The sequence below is a fragment of the Helianthus annuus genome, chromosome 7, assembly GCF_002127325.2.
Source record: "Helianthus annuus cultivar XRQ/B chromosome 7, HanXRQr2.0-SUNRISE, whole genome shotgun sequence".
Classification (NCBI taxonomy): Eukaryota; Viridiplantae; Streptophyta; class Magnoliopsida; order Asterales; family Asteraceae; genus Helianthus; species Helianthus annuus.
This window is the reverse complement of record NC_035439.2, coordinates 126,079,286-126,100,696: the sequence shown is the minus strand read 5'-3', so window position 1 is coordinate 126,100,696 and position 21,411 is coordinate 126,079,286. Positions and strand designations below refer to the sequence as shown.

Genomic DNA, 21,411 nt, shown 5'->3' with positions numbered 1-21,411 from the left:
TTTAATTCCTTCAGTTAAAGGAATTTGAAGGAATCCATGCCTAATTCCAATTCCAATTCCATTCAACCAAACACATAAAGATTGGAATCCCATTGGGATTCCAATTCTACCAAATTCTATGAACCAAACATCTTAAGAGATGGAATTCAAATTCCAATTCCATTGAATTCCTGCGAACCAAAGGCACCTTAAAGGTCTGTTTGGTATAACATAATGGAATAGATGAGGTAATGAAATGGACGAGGTAATGCAATGGAAAAAGGAATGAAATTGATCATTACATTCCATACTCTTGTTTTGTTACCATGCAGGAAAGGAATAAATCATTACCTTGTGTTGTTTGGTAGGTAAGAAAAAGGAATGAATTAATTCGGCCATGGGTGGTGGCGGCTAGTGGCGGTGGTCGGTGAGTGTCGGTTGTTAGCGATGGTGGCAGCGATGGTCGGGATGGCGGTGGTCTGCGGTGGTAGGTGGCGGCGATGGTGGTTGATGGTGGTGGCGACGACGGTGGGTGGTGGTGGTCGACGATAGCGGGTGGTGGCCGCGGAGGATGGTGGTGGTGGTCGGCGGAGCGTGGCGGTAGTGCTCGGGGTGGCGGTGGTCGGTGGTGGCGGGTGGCGGCGATGGTGGTCGATGGTAGTGGTGACAACGACGACGGGTGGTGGTCGCCGGTAGCGGGAGGTGGCCGCGGAGGATGGTGGTGTGGTCGGCGGAGGGTGGCGGTTGTAACGCCATGCGTTTCCATACTTTCTATATCTGGAAACCCTTGCTTGTAATCCTATTTTTGGAAACTTCGTACTCTTGCAATCGTTCTTTCATTGCAATCGATGTAAAATTCGAGAATTGAATCATAATGAAATTCGTGTTTTCGTTACATTTATGTTATATACGCCTTATACATGTTCATACATTCAAAAATATCATTCATGCGACACTTTATTCATACTTTGGCTAAATATGTCAAACTTGCAAACTTATGATCTATATGCCCCATTTATACAATTTCGACACTTATTTACGACAATTATACACGTTTGTACTTGCTTTCTATTTAGTATATGATATAATTACATCTCATACCCTTAACTATGATTAAAATGCTCAAAACACCTTGAAAACCCCATAAAACATGTAAATATGAAGATTTAGGGGTGTAAAATGTCATTTTGTCAAACTTGGACCCAGCCCTAATGTTACCATTTATAGGAAGGAAGCTCCTTTGATTGTTTTTATCATGGCAAGCTTCCACCACCTTTCTCCATAAATTTTGATTTTCGACCATGTATCTCCATCCCCATTTAAAAAGAAGGGCCAAATTAATCTCTTTAAGTCTGTTTATACCCAACCCTCCTTTAGATTTAGGCCACGTGATCCAATCTCAAGCCACCCAGTTTATTTTTTTAATTTCATCTGTAACCCCCCCCCCCCCCCCCAAGGAACTTTCTCATTTTCGCTTCAAGAATCTTGATAATTCCAACCGGTACCTTATATAACGAAAAGTAATATATAGGAAGACTTTCCATCACAGAATTAATCAAAGTAAGTCTCCCCCCCCCCCCCCATCGAAATAGTTTTAGCTTTCCAAACCGACAGTCTTTTATCGAACACCTCAATAATCGGATTCCAATTATTGATTCTGTTCATGTTAGCCCCCACCGTAATTCCCAAATACGAGAGCGGAATTTTATCTGAATTACACCCCACCACCATAGCCATATCCCTAACCTCTCATTCTTCCACTCCCAGACCGAATATATTAGATTTATGGAGGTTAATTTTAAGACCCGAACACAAGCAAAAAACTCTCAAACATCTCGCCACATTTAAAACATTAACCCTGTCCCACTCCCCCAACAAAAGAACATCATCCGCATAAAACAAATGAGATATTTTCGGACCATTATTAGGCGTTTGAATTCCTTTGAATAAACCTTCATCCCCCGCTTTACAGAAAATGCTAGATAAAGCCTCCATAACCAGAAGGAACAGAAAAGGTGACAACGAGTCTCCTTGTCTAACCCCTTTAGTTTTACAATTTAATCAGCTCCACTATTTTAAATAACTAGATTAATCAATTGTTTCAATTTTTGTCTATAGAATTTTTTAATTCAATGTTTTGTTTTTTTATTAATTAAATTGTTTAATCATGAATTATACAAACTGAAAACAACTTTTATAAACATTTACGATCCAATTAAAAAAATAGTCAACCATATATATTTAAGATTCAAAGATCTAATTTTTCTACGATTTGTTGAATCTTATTGTATTTTTTGTCATGTAAGTCATTATAGCCAAAAGTATTCAAATGATTATTTTCTTTTATTCTCATTTCGATTTATATCATGGCGTATTTTAGCTCTTTGTGTAAGTTTATTTGTGTTTTGTAGAGATGGCAATTTCAACTCATTGTCTTAAGTTAGTTGATTTAAGTTATGTTTTATCTCTAGTGGGGCAAACGGTTAAAAAGTTAATAAAACTAGCCTACGATGAAAAGACAGATCAATTGAAACTTGAAAGTCGTCCTAAGTTTAACTTTAATGCAAATAAATATATTTTGATTGTTATATTATAATCAGAATAATATAATTTTTTATTCATTTTTAATACTAAGCTATACCTAATAAATAAGGAACTAAGCTACGTATCACAGTTTTGTGTGCCCATTATTTTTGTAACCGTTTGAAAATTTCTCGCTTATTTTTTTTGTTAGCCCAAGCTTTACCTACTAAATACGTAACTAAATGAAATTCTTTCCCTTCATTGTTTCTGAACTATTTATTATTTTCTTTATTAATAATTACTTTATGAATGTTTTAATAATTTAATTTTTTTCAACTATTATATATATATTATATATATATTATATATATATTGTTTTCGAAGGATGATGAATAGTAACTTTATTTTTATAATAATATATAGTTTTTTTATTATTTTATTATTTTATTGTTTTACATATTATAATATAATAATTTATTATTATATTTACTTTTAATAACGTATTTTTCTTTTTTAAAACATATATTTCGTTTACCTTTTTTTAATATTTGTTTTTTTTTCTTTTTTTGAGATATATTAATATATCGATTAGTTTGATACTTCTTTAATAAGTTATGTTTATAACTTTTTTCTAAAAACTTAAGTACGTAGTTGTGCTTGATTTCTTTCCCTGACATTCCGTTATATGTTTTCTTAGAAACGAGGTTATACTCAAAATAAAGTATTTATTTGGTATCATAAAACGGTACGATGATAAACTAAATCGTTCTAATGGTTTGACTTTCTAAACAATATGCTTTATTTTCAAATCACGTTTGTTTTACATTATCATTTGCTCGATTTCACCGCAACGCGCGATATAAAAAAACTACTTCCTTTTAATTTTTATGCTAATAAATATTTAATATTTTATTGAATGAACCCGTATTAATACTCTATATTTTTCAAAGGGAAAAAGATGAATGGCATCACTGTGTACGTTGTTGTGATGTCCCCTGTCGAGCATACTGGCGACAAATAGTGATCACAATGAATGAGGACTAAATTAATTAAACAATTATATTGTTTTAATTTCAAAATGATATATTTTAGTTATACTTAAACATTAAAGAACAAAAAATTATCAAAAGCATTTTATATATTTCAAACATGCATCTAACTAATATTCTTTTTATTAAGATAACATGTTAACAACACATAAATTTATAGCTTAAATCGCATGTTTTATTTTAGTTTTCTTTTTTTGATAACAAATTTTTTCACCTAAATATCATTTAATCTTCACTTGAAATGATTTGAACTCGCATCATTTTTATAGGGAACGTACACTAAACCACTAGATCATTAGATATGGGTAGCTAATGTTGTTGACTATGTAAATTCAATATATAAATCCACAATGAGAAATAATACTTCATATGTAAATTTACATTAAACTTTAATTGGATACGAATATTAAAAATCTAGCCGAATTCAAATAGTTAATTAACACTCGTTCACATTTAAACAAATGTTATTAATTGTATGTATAAATCACATGTGAAGCAAGTGGCACCTCATATGTAAATGTACACCGAATTTCAGTCACGTATGAACATTAAATAAACTAATTGAACACATAATATTTAAAAAAAAAACATGTAACATCTTAGAGAAAAATTATATTTAAAAAAACTAAATGAACACATAATATTTTATGCAAAATTCCTACGACTGTTAACAGAGAAAATGTTAAAATAATAAGTTTGGAGTTGGAAACAAAGGAGCTCACTAGATATAATAATCAAGTCTTACATGTGATCAAATAATACGTTATAGAATATTTATCTAAATAATTAGCATCTTGAATTTTTTTTTCTTAATTTTCTTATAAGACTTCAAGGTATTCAATAGACATTTGAACTCCTTTATCGTTGTATTATATAAAAATTTGGAAATAGTACAAGTATTTGGATGTTATAGAAAAAAAGATTATTCCATATACGTGTCGAACTAACACTTTGTAATCGCCATAAGAGGTGTGTACACAATGAGTAACATTCCGCCTACGATCACTCTTGAGAAATTTGCACAAAATGAACATAGTTTTAGTAAGTTACTTCAGTAAGCACATATACGCGAACTGCAAGCGAATATAGACTTTTAACTCCATATCTCCAGCTATAATGAATGTCGTACGTGACCAATAATCACATATCACCTTTCACTCGCTTATCAAATTTCTCTTCATGCTAAAGGCATGTCTTCGAATACGTAGTACATATTTGTTAGAATTTGATGTCGATATTTCTAAGTTTTTCATCTTTCCATAACTTAACTTTCAAATATATGTTTATAAAACAAATATTATTTATGAATATATAATATAACCACAAAATATGAATCCATTATGATTGAAATTATAGAGCCAAAGAGAATACTTAATAATGTTACAAATGTCAGTATATATAAAAATATAGAAATAATCTTTTAAGAATGGATCTAAATTAGAACCGATCAGGATCATTTTATGACAACATAAAAGGTCCAAAACAGCAAGAAACCCAATGGGCTACACGAACGACAATGTGAAGAATAGGTTTTTAGTTAGGCCCAACTGACAAAAGGCTCTTTCCCTTCCCAATCTAAGGGCTACCTCCAAAAGCCCAAAATAAAAAAATAAATAAAAAAAGCTACATATAATGTTTACAAATATCACTTGAATAACTGTCGATTAATGCGGCAAAATTGACCTGAACCCGAACGGCTGCCATGTCTACTAAACGCAGACCATTATGTGCCGCATGCTTTCGAGACGTGCTATAACTAGTAACCCAAGGAAGAAAACAATGATTTTAAAAGAAGACCTTATAATAAGGATGTCTTCACTTGAAACAAGTTTGAGCATTCCTTGTTTGCAGCATCAACATCATGTTCCGATGCCACCGCAACAACCACGCCTTTATCTTTGATGGCATCAACTACGTCCGCAAATTCCTTAAAGTCGCTCGGCCTTTCGTAGAGTTGGTAAAAAGATGTATAAGCATAAGTTTTTTTGCAATAAGTTCTTTGCTAATATATAGATTCAATAACAACTGCAATCTAAAAAAAGATTGTGGATTTTACCTTGTTGATAACACCTCTTCACGTCTTGCTTGTCGGTCTTCTTCCGAAACCCCTGATACGTATCGCAATAAACTGCAAAACAAGCGAGCGCATCAATTTTACAACGCCCATGACCCCCAACATAAAAGAAAGAAAGAAAACCATCATTAAAGAAAATGTGTTTTTTGGTAAATATAAGAAAAAGATGAATACCTAGTATAGCCTTTGGCATCAGGTAGTTGGTATGAATCTAGGTCACCAATAGTCCCAATAATGGCCTTTTTAAGAGCATCATCATTAATCTCAAGTTGACGTAGAAAATCCGATGTTCCATCGTATACATTTAGTGTCTTCAATAAATTAGGATCCCGATACGATAGGAATGACAAAACTCCTGTATATAAAGGTAAGTTATATTACGTTTGTGTTATATTTGATCTCATAAGTCAAATGGGCAAAACTTTACAAATTAGATAACATGAAAAGCAGGTCAAAGAAACCAAAAGGCATTTCTAAAATGCATAAAAACCTTCTAAATTGTTTTATTTTAAAAATTAGAGTAAAGTACACGGATAGTCCCTGTGATTTACCAAAATTTTGGATTTAGACCTAGCTTTCCAAAAGTACATGGATGGTCCTTGTGGTTTGCACTTTGTAACGTATTTAGTCCCCAGCATTTTCCAAAAGTACATGGATGGTCCCTGTGGTTTGTACTTTGTAACGCATTTAGTCCCTAACTTGGACGTGCTGAAACCTTTAGATTTGTTGGCTGGAGACTAAATGCGTTACAAAATGCAAACCATAGGGACCATCTGTGTACTTTTGGAAAGCCAGGGACCAAATCAAAAATTTTGACAAACCACAAGAACCATCTGTGTACTTTACTCTAAAAATAAGATCATTACGCTGATATTATAGTTTAGATCACCCAAACCATTCAGAACAGCATAAACAAAAAAAAAAAACACCCATTTTGCTAATTGCTACTAGCGAAACATGAACACATCGTATAAGGAACTACCTGAACGAGTGTTGAAATCACAGAAGCCTCCAAACGCCCCACCATTAACTCGAATGTTATCCCACAACCATGTATTACTTATATATTTAGATATAACATAAGCACTCCCCTTAAGTTGGTAACCAGTTTCATAGATGTTAGCTGCTTTTCCGACGTAGTTTACCTGCAACAAGATTTCAAGTTTAACAAACAAAAGACAGAAACTAGAGTCGGCAATTTTGACTCATTTACTTGTGAGTAGGTCAGTCCGGGTTATGGTCCACCTCTAACAGGTCAAACGAGTAAAAAAAGGATTAGCTTAAAACCTCTTGAATTTATATAACTTTCACTATGCAATTAATATCGGTGATACATCACTGATATATCGGTTATCGGTCCCTATGTAAAATATTAGTGTCAGATACCGGTCAGAATATCGGTACCAATATTATCGGCAATATTGACCGATATATCACGGATTTTCCCGATATCAGTACCTTTCTTCTTACTTCATAGTTCTTCCATCCGTCTTTCTTCTTATTGCGGCTATTAGTGTTTTAAGTCTCAATTATTAATTGTTAGTGTTAAATGTTAGTGTTTTAAGTGTTAATTGTTAGTGTTACATGTTAGATTGTTAGTGTTCTAAGTCTTAATCAGTTCCTGCTTGCTACAATTGTTAGTGTTTTGCAAGTTGCAAAAAGTTAATTTGTTATTGGTAGGAGAATATACTGAATTGTTAAGTGTTAAATTGCTATATATATATATATATATATATATATATATATATATATATATCAATTCAGCATGATATTAAAATTACCAATATCCCACCACAATAACCTATATCTCAAAATATCAGACCTTGACCGATATCCAATATTTTAGTGCATTAACTGCATAGCATAAAAATTACCCATTTTGACCCATTATCCGATCCATGTGACCAGCCTATTTTGCCACCTCTAACAAAATAACCAATTGACCAAGAAACACAAACTAACCTGGGTAGGTATCGTAAATGCTTCATTCTCAGACGAAAGTAGTGCATTTGAAATAGACGATGTGGTAAGCGGGGAAGTAGTTGGAAGAAAGTCAAGGAAATTTCGTACGTATTTCTCAGCATTTTTAAGGTTTTTTCCATCAGAAGTGAGATTTACAAGGCAGCCTTTCTTGGAGAGCATGGCTCCTCGAATCTCTTCAAGGGAAACAGAAATTTCACTCCACTGTTCTTCGATTTTCTTTTCCGTATCTTTCAAGAATTCCAAGTAACTGCACAGGTATGCTAAATTCTAATTAACATGTTAACATGAATCAGGATCAATATTTGTTTTGTTATTGTTTATTGAGTAAAGTGCAATTTTCGCCCCTAAGGTTTGGCCAACTTTGCGACTTTCATCCAAAGGTTTGTTTTTTCACATCTGGATCCAAAAGGTTTGAAATCTTGCCATTTTCATCCAGCTAGTTAACTCCATCCATTTTTTCTTCGTTAAGACAGTGGTACTTCTGACTTTTTTGTTAAGGGGCAATTTGGTCTTTTTCACTTGCCATTTTCATTTGACTCATTAACTCAATCCATCATTATCCGTTAAGCCAGGGGTATTTCTGTCTTTTTTGCTAACTTAAAGAGCAATTCGGTCTTTTTTCACGGGTATTTAGTGAAAAAGTCCGAATTGGACGAAGAAAAATGGACGGAGTTAACGAGCCGGATGAAAATGGCAAGATTTCATACCTTTTGGATCCAGATACAGAAAAATAAAGCTTTGGACGAAAGTCGCAAAAATGGCCAACCCTCAGGGACGAAAATGGCATTTTACTCTTGTTTATATATCCACTGTAAAAAAATCTTAAACCATACGTTAATAAAGGTGTACATCACTACACCCATAAAGTCATACCTGATACCACTCATTTGTTCAGCAATCCATCCTGCATGATTTAGCTTTGCATTTAGCCGTGCAGCTGCAAGAAGATGACCACCATCCCTTAATTGATTCTACAAAAAAATAACAAACTATGAAATGAAACCACTTAGTAGAAATAGTTGTGATATAAAACGGTCGACAGCTTCGATAAATACCTCTAATCTTGCTTTGCTTTGCGAGACAAACCGCTTGAAACGCTTTTGATTTGTGAATTCGGCTTCTTTTAGAACACACGTTATCTACAAAAAAATAAATCTATAAACACTTTATACTTGTATGCACTCCACCGAATGAAACTGAAACTGACAAAGTGAAAATACCAGATTAAACAAATCTTCAGTGCTTGCTGACATGGCTTTGCATCGAACCATTATATAACTAACAGGATCCTTTGAACCTTGCTTTGATGACGTGTAAGGGTATATTGATATTCCACCTGTCTTTTCTTTAATCAACTGATTAAGCTGTACGAAGTTCAGATCTTTTGTACCCATTTCAAGTAATGATTGACTGTTCAACAATATAGTAAAATAATATTAAAAAACTACAAAATAATATTAAAAAAACAATTTGGCGTAAGATGATGTCTGATTGATGTGAAAACTTGATTTATGACTCCAAATCAATATCTTACCAAAAAAGTGGAACTAGCGGAAGAAGCTCAGGCTTAAGTGAAGTCATATCAAACGCTAAATCAGCATACAGAACATCATTCGTAAAGAGTTCATGCTGCAATACTTTTACCCCATTGATATCTCCAACCTACAAGCATTCCGAATATTCATGTTTCATAACGATCATCAAGCCACGAAACAATGCATACAATATATGAAAAAGATGTTACGTGTTACACTATTACCTCTGTCGGAGTTTCCATATGTTTTTTCTTAATGTTCTGCACGGATAAGTTTGGAACAGCTTTTTGAACTTTTGGAGGGTTGAGTTGTAGATCACGTGTCACACGAGACAATTCAGTAAGATCATTTTCAGTCATGGATACTCTGAGTTTTTCAAAGTTATATTTCTCTACTGATTCGTTAGACTGATTAGAGCATACAAAAGATGCACATTAGCATTTGCACACTTAACAACTTATAATCCGAGTTGAACAAAACGATACCTGGAGCTCAACAGCTGGACGCTGAGGATTATTCAAAATAAACTTTTCTATCAATTGACCAGATGAAGCCTTTGATCCTTCACTGTCTACTCTAGCTTTCAGAACCGGCATCGCCTATTAAAAAAAATATCAAAACACATAGGTAAATAACAACATTCTGAAGTTTTAAAATAAAAGTGTTAAGCAGTGGCGGATCCAGGATTTTTTTTCCCTATGGGTTCACCTTTTTAGGTGGTCAAGTTTCTCACAACCAAAAGTTACAAATTTCGGGCCGGATCGTTGGGTCGGGTTGGGGACATAATAAAATACAATATCATAACAAAATACATAATCATTAGAAAACATAGTGTGCCCCAACCTTTTCAGTAGCCCAAAGCAAATCCTAATATGGGGCCCTTTCATGAATTTTGCTTACGATCCTAACAAGCTAAAATATGATGAAATTAGCTTATGGTGTAATGTTTTCTCTTTTGTAGTCACTTATAAAATACTTTAGGTTATGTGATATTGTTACAACTTACAAGTAATTAAGGTGGCAATTTCAAATAATGAAGTTTACTTCAGTTGCAAGTGTAACAGAAGTAAAATGAGGCAATCAAAATTGTATAACAAACAAATCATGCCCAAAATTGAGTCCGAGAGGATTTGCTGCCGCCTTCAAAATGTATATTCTTAATATCAAAATTGATACAGTAACTGTTGAGTTTTGACATTGATTGAAAACAACTAACTGTAAAACGAACAACAGTAGACCTACGGCTAAACAAAAATAAATATGACCTAAATATCCATCTGACTTCCAGAAGCCATAGTCACGTCACTAATCAAAAGCCCTAATTCAACTAAATCTCTACCTACTTGAAACGGGATCATAGAATTGATAAGTAATGCGGGCAAAGAACTAAGCATTGTCATCCTTAAAAGTAATATAGAGATGCAAATAGTCGAAATTAGTAAACACCTAATTTCACCCTTAAATCTCCTTAAAAGAATTTCATATTATTACTTATTGCAAACACCTAATTTCACCCTTGGTTTATAAAACCGCAAAGCGCACAAAAGCGACATGGTCTAAAATCAAAGCGCAAATCGCAAAAGCGGAGGGCTTTTCGTAAGCGAGGCGCAAGGTGCTTATATATATTTTTTATATATCCTATAGGCTTTTAGCAACCCTTACGCAAAATATAGTTATAAATAAGGTTTATATATGATTTAATGTATAAATCATATAAATGTACAACCATTTTAGCAACATGTATAACACTTTAAAGCACAAAAACACCTTTTGTACAAAAGCGCGCGCCTCAGTGGGATTTTTTTCCAAAAAAGCTCGCCTTTTGTATAGAGTTCGCCTTATGTCACACAAGGCGCAACTCTTTGCGCCTAGGGTCACTTTGTGCTTCAGCGCACCTAAGGCGTGCTTTTTTAAACCAAGATTTCACCCTATATAAGCTTTCAAAGATGTTTAAACAAGCAATCCAAACAACACCTGACTACTTCAATGAAACAACAATCAATACTATCTTACAACAAAATAAAAATTAAATTCAAATTACTTATTGCAAACGCCTAATTTCACCCAAAATAACTCATCTAAACACTAAAACATCGATTATCAAAACCTAACAAGCTCATTTCAACAAAACAACAATCAAAAACATCTTACAACAGAACTTGGTTTTAAAAAGCGCGCCTCAGGCGCGCTTAACCGCGACGCGAGGCGCAACAAGGCTCACACCCTGGGGCTTTTTCGCTCAGCGCCTAGAGTAATTACAAGAAGCCCCAAAAAGGCACGCTTTTTTGGGATTTTTCGGGGCTTTTTTGGCCTTAGGCGCGTGCCTCTTGTACCCGAGGCGTTTTTATGCACCTAACTGGTGTACCTTGGGTTTTTTTGGCTTGTACATGCAGCTAAAATCATACAAAAACCTAAAAACCTTACTTGTAGCTATATTTTGGGTAGGGAATGCTAAAAACGTATGGGATATATAAAAATATATATAATTAGCTTGCGCCTCGGGTACGAAAAGCTCGCTGCTTTTTCGCGCCTCGGTTTTAGACGTCGCTTTTGTGCGCCTCTAGCTTTATAAAACCAAGCAACAGAATGAATATAAACTTCAAATCACTCATTATAAACACCTAATTTCACCCTAAAACCTCATCTAAACCCTAAAAAACAGTTATCAACAACCTAAAAACTCATTTCAACAAAACATCAATCAAAAACAACTTACAACGGAAGGAATCATCATAGCAACTCCATGAGGAAACAATCCACCACTGATTCCATCAACAGAAGCCTCAATCTCATTAACCGAACAATCCAAACCCTCGGAAGACAAACCGTCACGTAACAACGAACTAATCGCCTTCAACACATCACGTTCTTCAACCTTATCGCTTCCAGAACCTTCCTTCACTCGAGGTTTAGATCCAGACTCCAGAAGCACACTCTGCAACTTCTGTTTATCCAATCGCGTTTTGAACGAAAATAGGATCTCAAACTGAGCTCCAAAAATACGCTGTCGTTTCAGCCAGAAGAACTTCTTCTGCAATTCATGCCGTTTCGTTTCCATAACAAGCATCTCCTTGTTGATTTTCATTTGAAACTGTTCTCTCGCCTTCTTATGAACATGAGGTGATTTTAACACGGTGAATAATGATCTCGTTGACGGTAGTCCGATCTTACGAGTGTCCGGTGGAAGCTGCCAGTGAAGGTTTTTGTCGATTGACTCGAACGATCGAATCATTATCTGCATTTTGGTGGTGGAGTCGGATTTGGCTCGCCGGAGTTCGCGGCGGAGGATGAGGTTTCCGGTGGTGGATTTGAGGAGGAGTTTTGTGAGTGGAGAGGCCATGGCGGTTCACGGCGGCGAGATGCGGAGTGGAAACCTAGGCCTTGTATGGGCGGTGGGTTTTGGGGTTTTAGCTATTTTGGTGAGGAGATGGAAAAACACCTAGTGCCCTCAACTTTCTAAGTGCAGTGTGGGGCGTAAAATCGGCAATCGAACGACAATCAAAACCGGAAAAAACGTAAAATAAATATATGAATTTCTAACACTAAGTGATTCATGCAACGTAAAAAGTAGACAAAGTCGAATTTACACTGACACGTATTAGAAAGTCAAAAGGTAAAACCTTCATGGCAAATTATAAAAAGTCAAATTTTGTTACAAAAAATGAAAATCATAAAATTATGTGTACATATTAATTTATAACATGTGATGTAAAGTGTAGACAAAATCAATTTTACACCGACACGTATGAGAATATTAAGAGGTAAAACCTTCGTGGCAAATTATAAAAGTTAAATTTTGTTACATAATTGAAAAACATAAAATTTACTATTAGAAACGCAAAAAAAAAAAAAAAAAAAAAAAAAAAAAAAAAAAACCAGATACAAGACAAAACAACTATTCTTTAACATGTTATGAATTAATATGTATGTATACATAATTATTATTACTAATAAAAAAGATCAAAAAGGCTAAAAGAAAACACACGATGACATTTAATTGGACCCCATAGTATTAATAGTAAAGCTGATGTAGTGATAAATCCCTTTATTAAATAACAAAGAGGTCATGAGTTCAGGCTATTGTACGCCGGTTTTTGTGTGTGTGTGTATTTTTTTAAAACATAATCAAACATAATTTAATGAGTAAATTACGATTTTGGCCACTGTGGTTATATCACTTTTACCCTTTTAACCCAAAAATAATCTTTTGACATCTGAGTCTCCAACGTCTTTTTTTCTAACCATTTTGGCCCCTAACACTAACCTCGTCCATTCACTTTTAGGAGCCAAAAGGGTTAGAAAAAAGACGTTGGGGGCCAAAAGAGTTAGAAAAAAAGACGTTGAGGGCTCAGATGTTAAAAGATTCTTTTTGAACTAAAAGGGTAAAAGTAATATAACCATAGGGGCAAAATCGTAATCTAATTTTAATGCAATAAACCGTTCAGCTCTTTTGATTCACTCTTTTCAGCCTTTTTGTTATTTATTTGTTTTCTTTTTAAAGGTTTTAAGCTTAGTAAATTATCCCCAACTAGTTAAATTCCACTCGCGCGTTGCGGGGGACTCAATGACTGCAAAACGTGTGTCAGTAACGGCAAGCAGATACCGAATACCGAATATCAAAACATAAATAAAAATGTCGTCAAAAGGATAGTCAATCCGTCCTAAAAGAAGCGATTTTAAATAACCTAATATATAATAATAGGACCCACACGTGCTACACGTTGGAAATTCGGTTGTTTTCAGTTCAGTTATTACGGTGCTAACACGTTAAAATATGGATGAGCTCGGTACCGGTAACTGCACCGAAAGTACCGATCCGGAAAATCATCGAAATTAGGTACCGGCACCGAAAATGCTGGGTACAATACGGTATGGTATTTGAAGGTAAAAATCAATAAATATAGGTATCGTGCTAGACCGGTGTCGAATCGAAAGTAACGATTCTAAAAATGCCAAAAGGTGGGTACCAAAAATGATTTGGTATAGTAAATTTGGTACCGATACGATACCGGTTTGATTACAGGATTTGATACGATTTGCTCATCAATAATCTAAATATCCAAGTTAATTTTACATGCTACAATTCATTCATTACGTAAAAAGACAAAAAATAAAGCAAAATGAGTTGTTGTGTATATAAAACCTAATTCAAACGAAATACAGTTTATTTACTGTGTGTATGAAAAGTAAGCTAAACTGTGCAATTACTTGCATTGCTACGTTGCTACAGGATTTTGTGAGCTCGGTACCATCCGGTACCGAAAATACCGTTACCGAAATCCCCAAAAGTGGGTACTGGTACCGAATATACCTGATACAGTATGGCTTGATACGGTCGGTACTGGTACGGCACCGGTATTTGAGGGTAAACCCCGATGAATACCGGTGCCGAACGGATACCGAAAATATACTCAGTTTGGTAAATTTGATACCGGTACCCAATACTATTCATTCATTTCTATTTTTATTACTCTTAATTAATTTCTCTTTTTAATATTTAATTACTTGCATTGCTACGTTGCTACAGGATTTGATGAGTTCGGTACCATCCGGTACCGAAAATACCATTACCGAAATCCCCAAAAGTGGGTACCGGTACCAAATATACCTGATACAGTACGGCTTGATACGGTCGATACTGGTACGGCACCGATATTTGAGGGTAAAACCCGATGAATACCGGTGCCGAACGAATACCGAAAATACACTCAGTTTTCATTTCTATTTTTATTACTGTTAATTAATTTCTCTTTTTAATATTTAATTACTTGCATTGCTACGTTGCTACAGGTCTTGATGAGCTCGGTACCATCCGGTACCGAAAATACCGTTACCGAAATCCCCAAAAGTGGGTACCGGTACCGAATATACCTGACACAGTACGGCTTGATACGGTCGATACTGGTATGGCACCGATATTTGAGGGTAAAACCCGATGAATACCAGTGCCGAACGAATGCCGAAAATACACTCAGTTTGGTAAATTTGATACCGATACCGGTACCCAATACTAGTAATTCATTTATATTTTTATTACTGTTAATTAATTTCTCTTTTTAATATTTAATTATTTACTACTGTTCATTTACTTCGTTTTTTAATATATAGGTAAATTCCCCATTGTTCTTTGTTAGTGTTAAAATTATCGGGCCTGTGTGCTTATTATCATTCACTTGGTTTGGTTGGACTTGAGTATGATTGGGCCTGTTAAGTAAGGTTGTTACTATAGTTGTTACTGGGCTAATACGGTTGTTAAGTTGTTGTAACAGGTGATAAAATATCTAAGGGGCTTTGTGTAAATACGAGGACTGAAGCTGTCTTGGATTGTAAGTGCTGGGCTAAGATGAAACTTACAAAGTTTCATGATATAAAAGAGTTGATCTCCTCTCTCTTTGTTCACTTCATCGGTTCACTTTCTCTCTCTTGTTGTTCTTCATTAGGGTTTTGAAACAGAGATTATACGAATAATCTCTCATCTGTATCTGAGAGATTATTCTTTGTATTTTTTGTATTGTTGATCATCAGTTGATTATCATCTGTGTACTTTCTGTACTTTGTATTGTTTGATCTTACTATTGTAAGATCATTTGGGTATTTTGGGGGGCAAATCTTTTAGGGTTGGATAAATAAGATTTTGTCACCGTTTTGTCACTATTTCTTGTGTTGTCTTGTATTTGTGATTTGATTCATAAAATTTTACATGGTATCAGAGCTTTAGCTCTTGATTCGATCTTGTTTCCGCTGTTGATCTGATTTGTTTCTGTTGTTCTTGTGTTAGGTCTGCTTCAAGTGTGCAGATCTGTTGTCTGTTAGTGTTAGATCCCGTTGTATCCGAGACGTTGAAACCCTAACTAGGGTTTCTTGGAAGTGGTGAAGATCTCCTCTCTTCTGGTGTTTGCTATACTCTGTGTTAGTCTCTAAATCCTTGAAGATTTAGGGCAAACTGACCAGTGTATCGCTCTTGTTGTTGACTGATTTGGATCTACAAGTTCTTGTGAACTTTAGATCTGGGTTTTTTGGAGTTGCTAGCACCCACTGTGAGATTGTTCTATCTCTCCTCTCTTTATTTTCTGTTGATTGGATTAGTTGAAGTCGGGGTAATGAGGACCGGCATTTTATTTGATTGTATTTGTTGTGTTTTTCTTTCTTGAATTGTTGTTTTTGTTTGGCTCCTGTATTAAGACATGTCCAGGCACTATAAGTGATGAACCTGGAATCTTGACACTGATACAGCTTCGCCTTTGAGTCTTATACTTGTATTGATTAATATTATCTGAGCTACATTTGTTGTTTGTATTTTGTGATCTGTGATTGTTTAATCATGACTGGTAAAGATGATAATGCTGGTTCATCTCAGACCTTGATTAACAAGTTAGATATTGGTGACCCTTTGTTTTTACATCCTAGTGATTCAAGTTCTTTAACAATTGTTGGTATAAAATTAAAAGGTACTGAGAACCATAGGGTTTGGTCTAGTGCTATGAAATTGGCTCTTGAAGCTAAAAATAAGTTTGGTTTCATTGATGGTAAATGTAAAAAGAATACTGATGATCCTGTTTTAAGTAGTCAATGGGACAGATGTAACTCTGTTGTCTTAAGTTGGTTATTAAACTCTGTTTCAGAAGAATTGTACTTAGGACAAGTTTTTTCAAAATTAGCTTCTGAAGTCTGGACAGACTTGAAAGAAACTTATGATAAAGTTGATGGCCTTATAGTGTATGATCTTTATAAAAAAAAATCAACTGTATTACTCAAAATGGCAGTTCAGTTTCTGAATATTATCATAAACTAAACACAATGTGGAAACAATTTGATGCTGTTCTTCAACTGCCTACTTGTTCATGTCAAGCAGCTAAAGATTATAATGACTTTTCTACTTTAATCAAACTTATGCAGTTTCTTATGGGTTTAGATGATGTCTATCAACCTGTAAGAACAAATTTGTTAACTAGAGAGCCATTACCTTCAGTCAAGGTTGCTTTTTCAATTGTGTCCAGAGAAGAATCACATAGAAACACAAGTGCAGGATCAAAAAGTCAAAATGTGTCTTTTGTTTCTAAAACAAATCAAACTTTTGAACAAAAAAGAAAAGAAGTTAGAGGACCTAATCCTAACCTTAAATGTACTCATTGTAATAAGATTGGTCACACTGTTGATAGATGTTTTGAATTGGTTGGGTACCCTTCAGGGTTCAAAAAGAAACCTGGAGGTCAGGTTGGGAAAAAATTTTCAAACTCTAGGTCAAATGTGTCATCTGTTCCATCTGTGTCTCCTTTTACTCCAGAACAGGTTGCTAAACTTCTGAGTCTTGTGGGTGAAAAAACAAGTACTGAGTCTCAACCTTCTAATATGGGAGGTGAGTCTAGCTGTGTGTTTAATTCTTTAGGAGAATTTGTTTGTTGTTCTAGTTTGATCAATTTTGGGTTTGATTATAATTGGATTTGTGATTCTGGTGCTAATCAGCACATGGTCAAAACTGATAAGGATATGTTTAACTGTATTGATGTGTCTGAGTATGATCTAACTGTTTCTCATCCTAATGGAACCAAAGCTAAAGTCTCTAAAATTGGAAGTATAAAACTTGCTAAAGATGTCATTTTAAATGATGTGTTTTTTGTTCCAACTTACAATGTTAATCTCTTATCTGTTTACAAGTTGTCTAAAGATAATCAAATCAATGTTGTGTTTAATGAAAGCAATTGTTTGCTTCAGGATTCGAAATCAGGGAGAATCCTGGTGACTGGTAAACAGGATAATGGTCTATACTTTGTTAACAAAGGTGGTAATCTTGCTAATTTGTGTTTTAATAGTTTGAACAACAGTAATTTATGGCACAGTAGATTAGGACATCCTGCTGATCAGATCTTGTCAATCTTAAAAGGTGATCTAGGTGTTGTTGATATTGTAAAAAATCCGTGTGAAACTTGTCATAGGGCTAAACAAGTTAGAGTTCCTTTTCCATTAAGTGAACATAAAACCAAAAATGTAGGTGATCTTGTTCATTTAGATGTTTGGGGACCATATAAAGTAACTAGTAGAGATGGGTTTAAATACTTTCTAATTGTTGTTGATGATTATTCTCGTGTTGTTTGGTGCTATCTTTTAAAAAACAAAATGGAAGTTTTCGAAAATATTGAAAGTTTTTATGAGTTAATACTAACTCAGTTTAAGAAAAAGGTTAAAATATTTAGAAGTGATAATGGAACTGAGTTTGTTAATAGTAAAATGGATAATTTTTGTAAAACTAAAGGTATTTTACATCAAACGTCTTGTTCTTATACACCACAACAAAATGGTGTGGTTGAAAGGAAACATCGACATCTTTTAAATTTGGCAAGATCTCTGTTGTTCCAAAGTGGTGTTCCTCTTAATTTCTAGTCTGATTGCATCTTAACTGCTGTTTATCTAATTAACAGGTTACCTTCATCCGTTCTTCTAGGCAAAAGTCCATATGAGTTAATGTTTGGTTTTAAACCCTCCCTTGCACATCTTAGGATATTTGGTTGTTTGTGTTTTAGCACTATTCTGAATGATTTAGATAAATTGTCTTTTAATGCTGAAAAGTGTGTCTTGATTGGTTATTCAAATGTTAAAAAAGGTTACAAGTTATGGAGTTTAGATAATAAAAAAGAGTTTTATTCTAGAGATGTAAAGTTTTATGAAACAATGTTTCCTTATAAATCAATTCAGTTAACCAATCAAGATAAAACTTTGTCTAATAGTTTAAATCATTTAAACTTTTTTTGATAGTGTTGAAGTATTAACAACTGATCCTGTAGTTCCCGATGATGAAGAGGGGAGTCATGAATCTCATGAGGTTATTGGTGATGATCAGCAACCAATCCCCTCTACATCTGCCACTCCAAGTAATGTTGAACATCAACATTCTGTGACTGGAGTTGAAAGTAGTGATAGAGAATGATCTGGTAGGGCAGAGGACACTAGTACCTCACATGATGAGATCAGCCCATCTGAGGGAACAAGTTCTTCTCATAGGAGATCAAATAGGAAAGTTGTTGTGCCTAAAAAATTTGAAAATTTTGTGCTTAATAGTAAAGTTAAATACAGTTTAGATAAAGTTGTTAGTTATTCATGCTTGTCTGCTGATAATTTGTGCTTTACTGCTTCTTTAAATAAAACTGTTGAACCTTCTTGTTATGAGGAAGCTTCTAAAGATCCCAGGTGGGTAGAAGCTATGAACAAAGAAATGGAGGCTTTGTTTAGAAATAACACCTGGGTTCTTGCTGACCTTCCTCAAGGTAGGAACGCTATTGGTTGTAAATGGGTATATAGAGTTAAATATAAGTCTAATGGTGAAATTGAACGTTTTAAAGCCAGACTTGTTGCAAAAGGCTTTAATCAAAGAGAAGGTCTTGACTTTGGAGAGACTTTCTCACCTGTAGTTAAAATGGTCTCTGTTAGAGTTGTTATAACTTTAGCTGTGTATTTTGAATGGCCATTGTATCAACTTGATGTAGATAATGCTTTTTTACACGGTTCTATAACTGAAGATGTCTATATGAAATTGCCACAAGGATATTATTCAAAAAATGAATCAAAAGTGTGCAAACTTGTTAAATCTTTGTATGGCCTTAAACATGCACCTAGGAAATGGAATGAAAGGTTAACTGATGTCTTGTTAAGTATTGGTTTTGTGCAAAGCAAATGTGATCATTCCTTGTTTGTTATGTCCAAAGAAAGTGTTACTGTGTTTCTGTTGGTGTATGTTGATGACATTGTGATTACTGGAAATTCTGATATTGAGATTAAAAATGTTAAACATGTTTTAAATGAAACTTTTAAAATCAAAGATTTAGGAGTTCTAACATATTTTCTAGGTATTGAAGTGTTATATGATAAACACATTGTTTGTCTTAATCAAAGAAAATATTGTTTAGAACTCTTAAATGAGTTTGGTTATTTAGGGTGTAAACCTGTTAATACACCAATAGAACAAAGTTCTTTGGTCACTTCTAAAATTGATAAAAATCACCAATTACTTAAAAATGTTACTGGCTTTCAAAAACTTATTGGAAAATTGATTTACTTGTCTCTTACAAGACCTGATATTAGTTATACAGTGCAGTTTTTAACTCAGTTCATGCATACCCCAAAAGAAGTGCATTTAGATTTAGCCTTAAGGTTGTTAAGGTATTTGAAGCAGAATCCTGGTAAAGGATTAAGTTTTAAAAAGAGTGTTAACCTGGATCTATATGGATTTGCTGATTCAGATTGGGCAAAATGTTTGTCTACTCGAAAATCAGTAAATGGGTATTGTGTCTTTCTAGGAGAGTGTCTTGTTTCTTGGAAGAGCAAGAAACAAGCCACTGTTTCAAGGTCCACTGCAGAAGCTGAGTACAGAGCTATGTGCTCAGCTACTTGTGAGCTTATGTGTAACACCTCGAAAATTCACGTCCTATAATGTATTGACACGTGTCATAAGCTTTGAACGTGTGAAAGAATACTCTAGAAGGACTAAAGTTGACAAACATGGAAAATATGTGAATATAAGTGTTCAAAATGTCAACAATGGATAAATGTACCCTACAATATCCCTACATGATGTTTATACCCTTAAAACGAATGATTCATGGATCATACGAAACTAATTGTGAAAGAAAGTGAGAGATTACAAACTACAGGGGTTAAATGTGTCAGCATGTTTAAAAGTATACCTCTGAGTGACCTTTTAGCAAACCCGAAGCTTTGTAACGATCAATTATGCTCACTAGAATACATGATAAAAATTTCACCAAGTTTCGCTATCATATGAGAAAGTTATGACAATATTCGTATACGAGGGGTTAAAAGCGTCAACGTTGAAATTTATGACTTTTCGGGTAACCATAAAGTTACCCAAGGACTTAACAAAGTTTGGTTATGTCTTAAGGCCCTTAAAAGTCAAGTTAGAGGGCTCAAAGTGCAAGAAATCATGTTAAGATCAAGTGTAGAAGGACCAGGGACTAAAATTGACAAACTGCGAAAATATGCCAATTTGAACTATAACGGACATTCCGGAACATGACCATAAGTTAAACATACCATAAATATCCTATACATAGCTTAGAAATAGGCTTTAAGGGGTTCGGTGTGCTAAAATAAACTTGTGGGTCATTCGGGGACTAAAAGCGTCAAAAAGTGCATGAGTTTGCATTTTCGCGCATAACTTACGTTCTGAATACACCCGGACATCCAAAATTTTATGTAAGCACTAAAATATTTTATTTTAGTGTTTGGCATAAGAAAAACCCATTCGTCACGCAATTTG

At 34.4% G+C, this 21,411-nt stretch overlaps 1 protein-coding gene across 1 annotated transcript; it reads right to left on the bottom strand.

Moving 5' to 3' along the window:
- Window positions 1–4,956: 4,956 nt before the first annotated feature.
- LOC110868479 (presequence protease 1, chloroplastic/mitochondrial) lies at window positions 4,957–12,611 on the bottom strand. The gene is made up of 12 exons (XM_022117641.2): window positions 11,860–12,611; window positions 9,629–9,742; window positions 9,368–9,550; window positions 9,143–9,270; window positions 8,829–9,018; window positions 8,664–8,747; window positions 8,482–8,579; window positions 7,588–7,855; window positions 6,608–6,770; window positions 5,800–5,980; window positions 5,608–5,679; window positions 4,957–5,494 (listed from the first exon to the last, which is right to left on the bottom strand). Exons 1-12 carry the CDS (start codon window positions 12,481–12,483, stop codon window positions 5,350–5,352), a joined length of 2,250 nt encoding a protein of 749 aa, XP_021973333.1. The 5' UTR covers window positions 12,484–12,611; the 3' UTR covers window positions 4,957–5,349.
- Between the last annotated feature and the right edge of the window lie 8,800 nt (window positions 12,612–21,411).

What these genes read in the sequence shown, in the direction of transcription:
- LOC110868479 (XM_022117641.2), bottom strand. Translation starts at nt 12,483, where the DNA reads ATGGCCTCTCCACTCACAAAACTCCTCCTCAAATCCACCACCGGAAAC. An exon ending in ATATGGAAACTCCGACAGAG is followed by an intron (nt 9,271 to 9,367) that starts GTAATAGTGTAA and finishes GAATGCTTGTAG; the next exon opens with GTTGGAGATATCAATGGGGT. An exon ending in TGATTTCAACACTCGTTCAG is followed by an intron (nt 5,981 to 6,607) that starts GTAGTTCCTTAT and finishes CTTTATATACAG; the next exon opens with GAGTTTTGTCATTCCTATCG.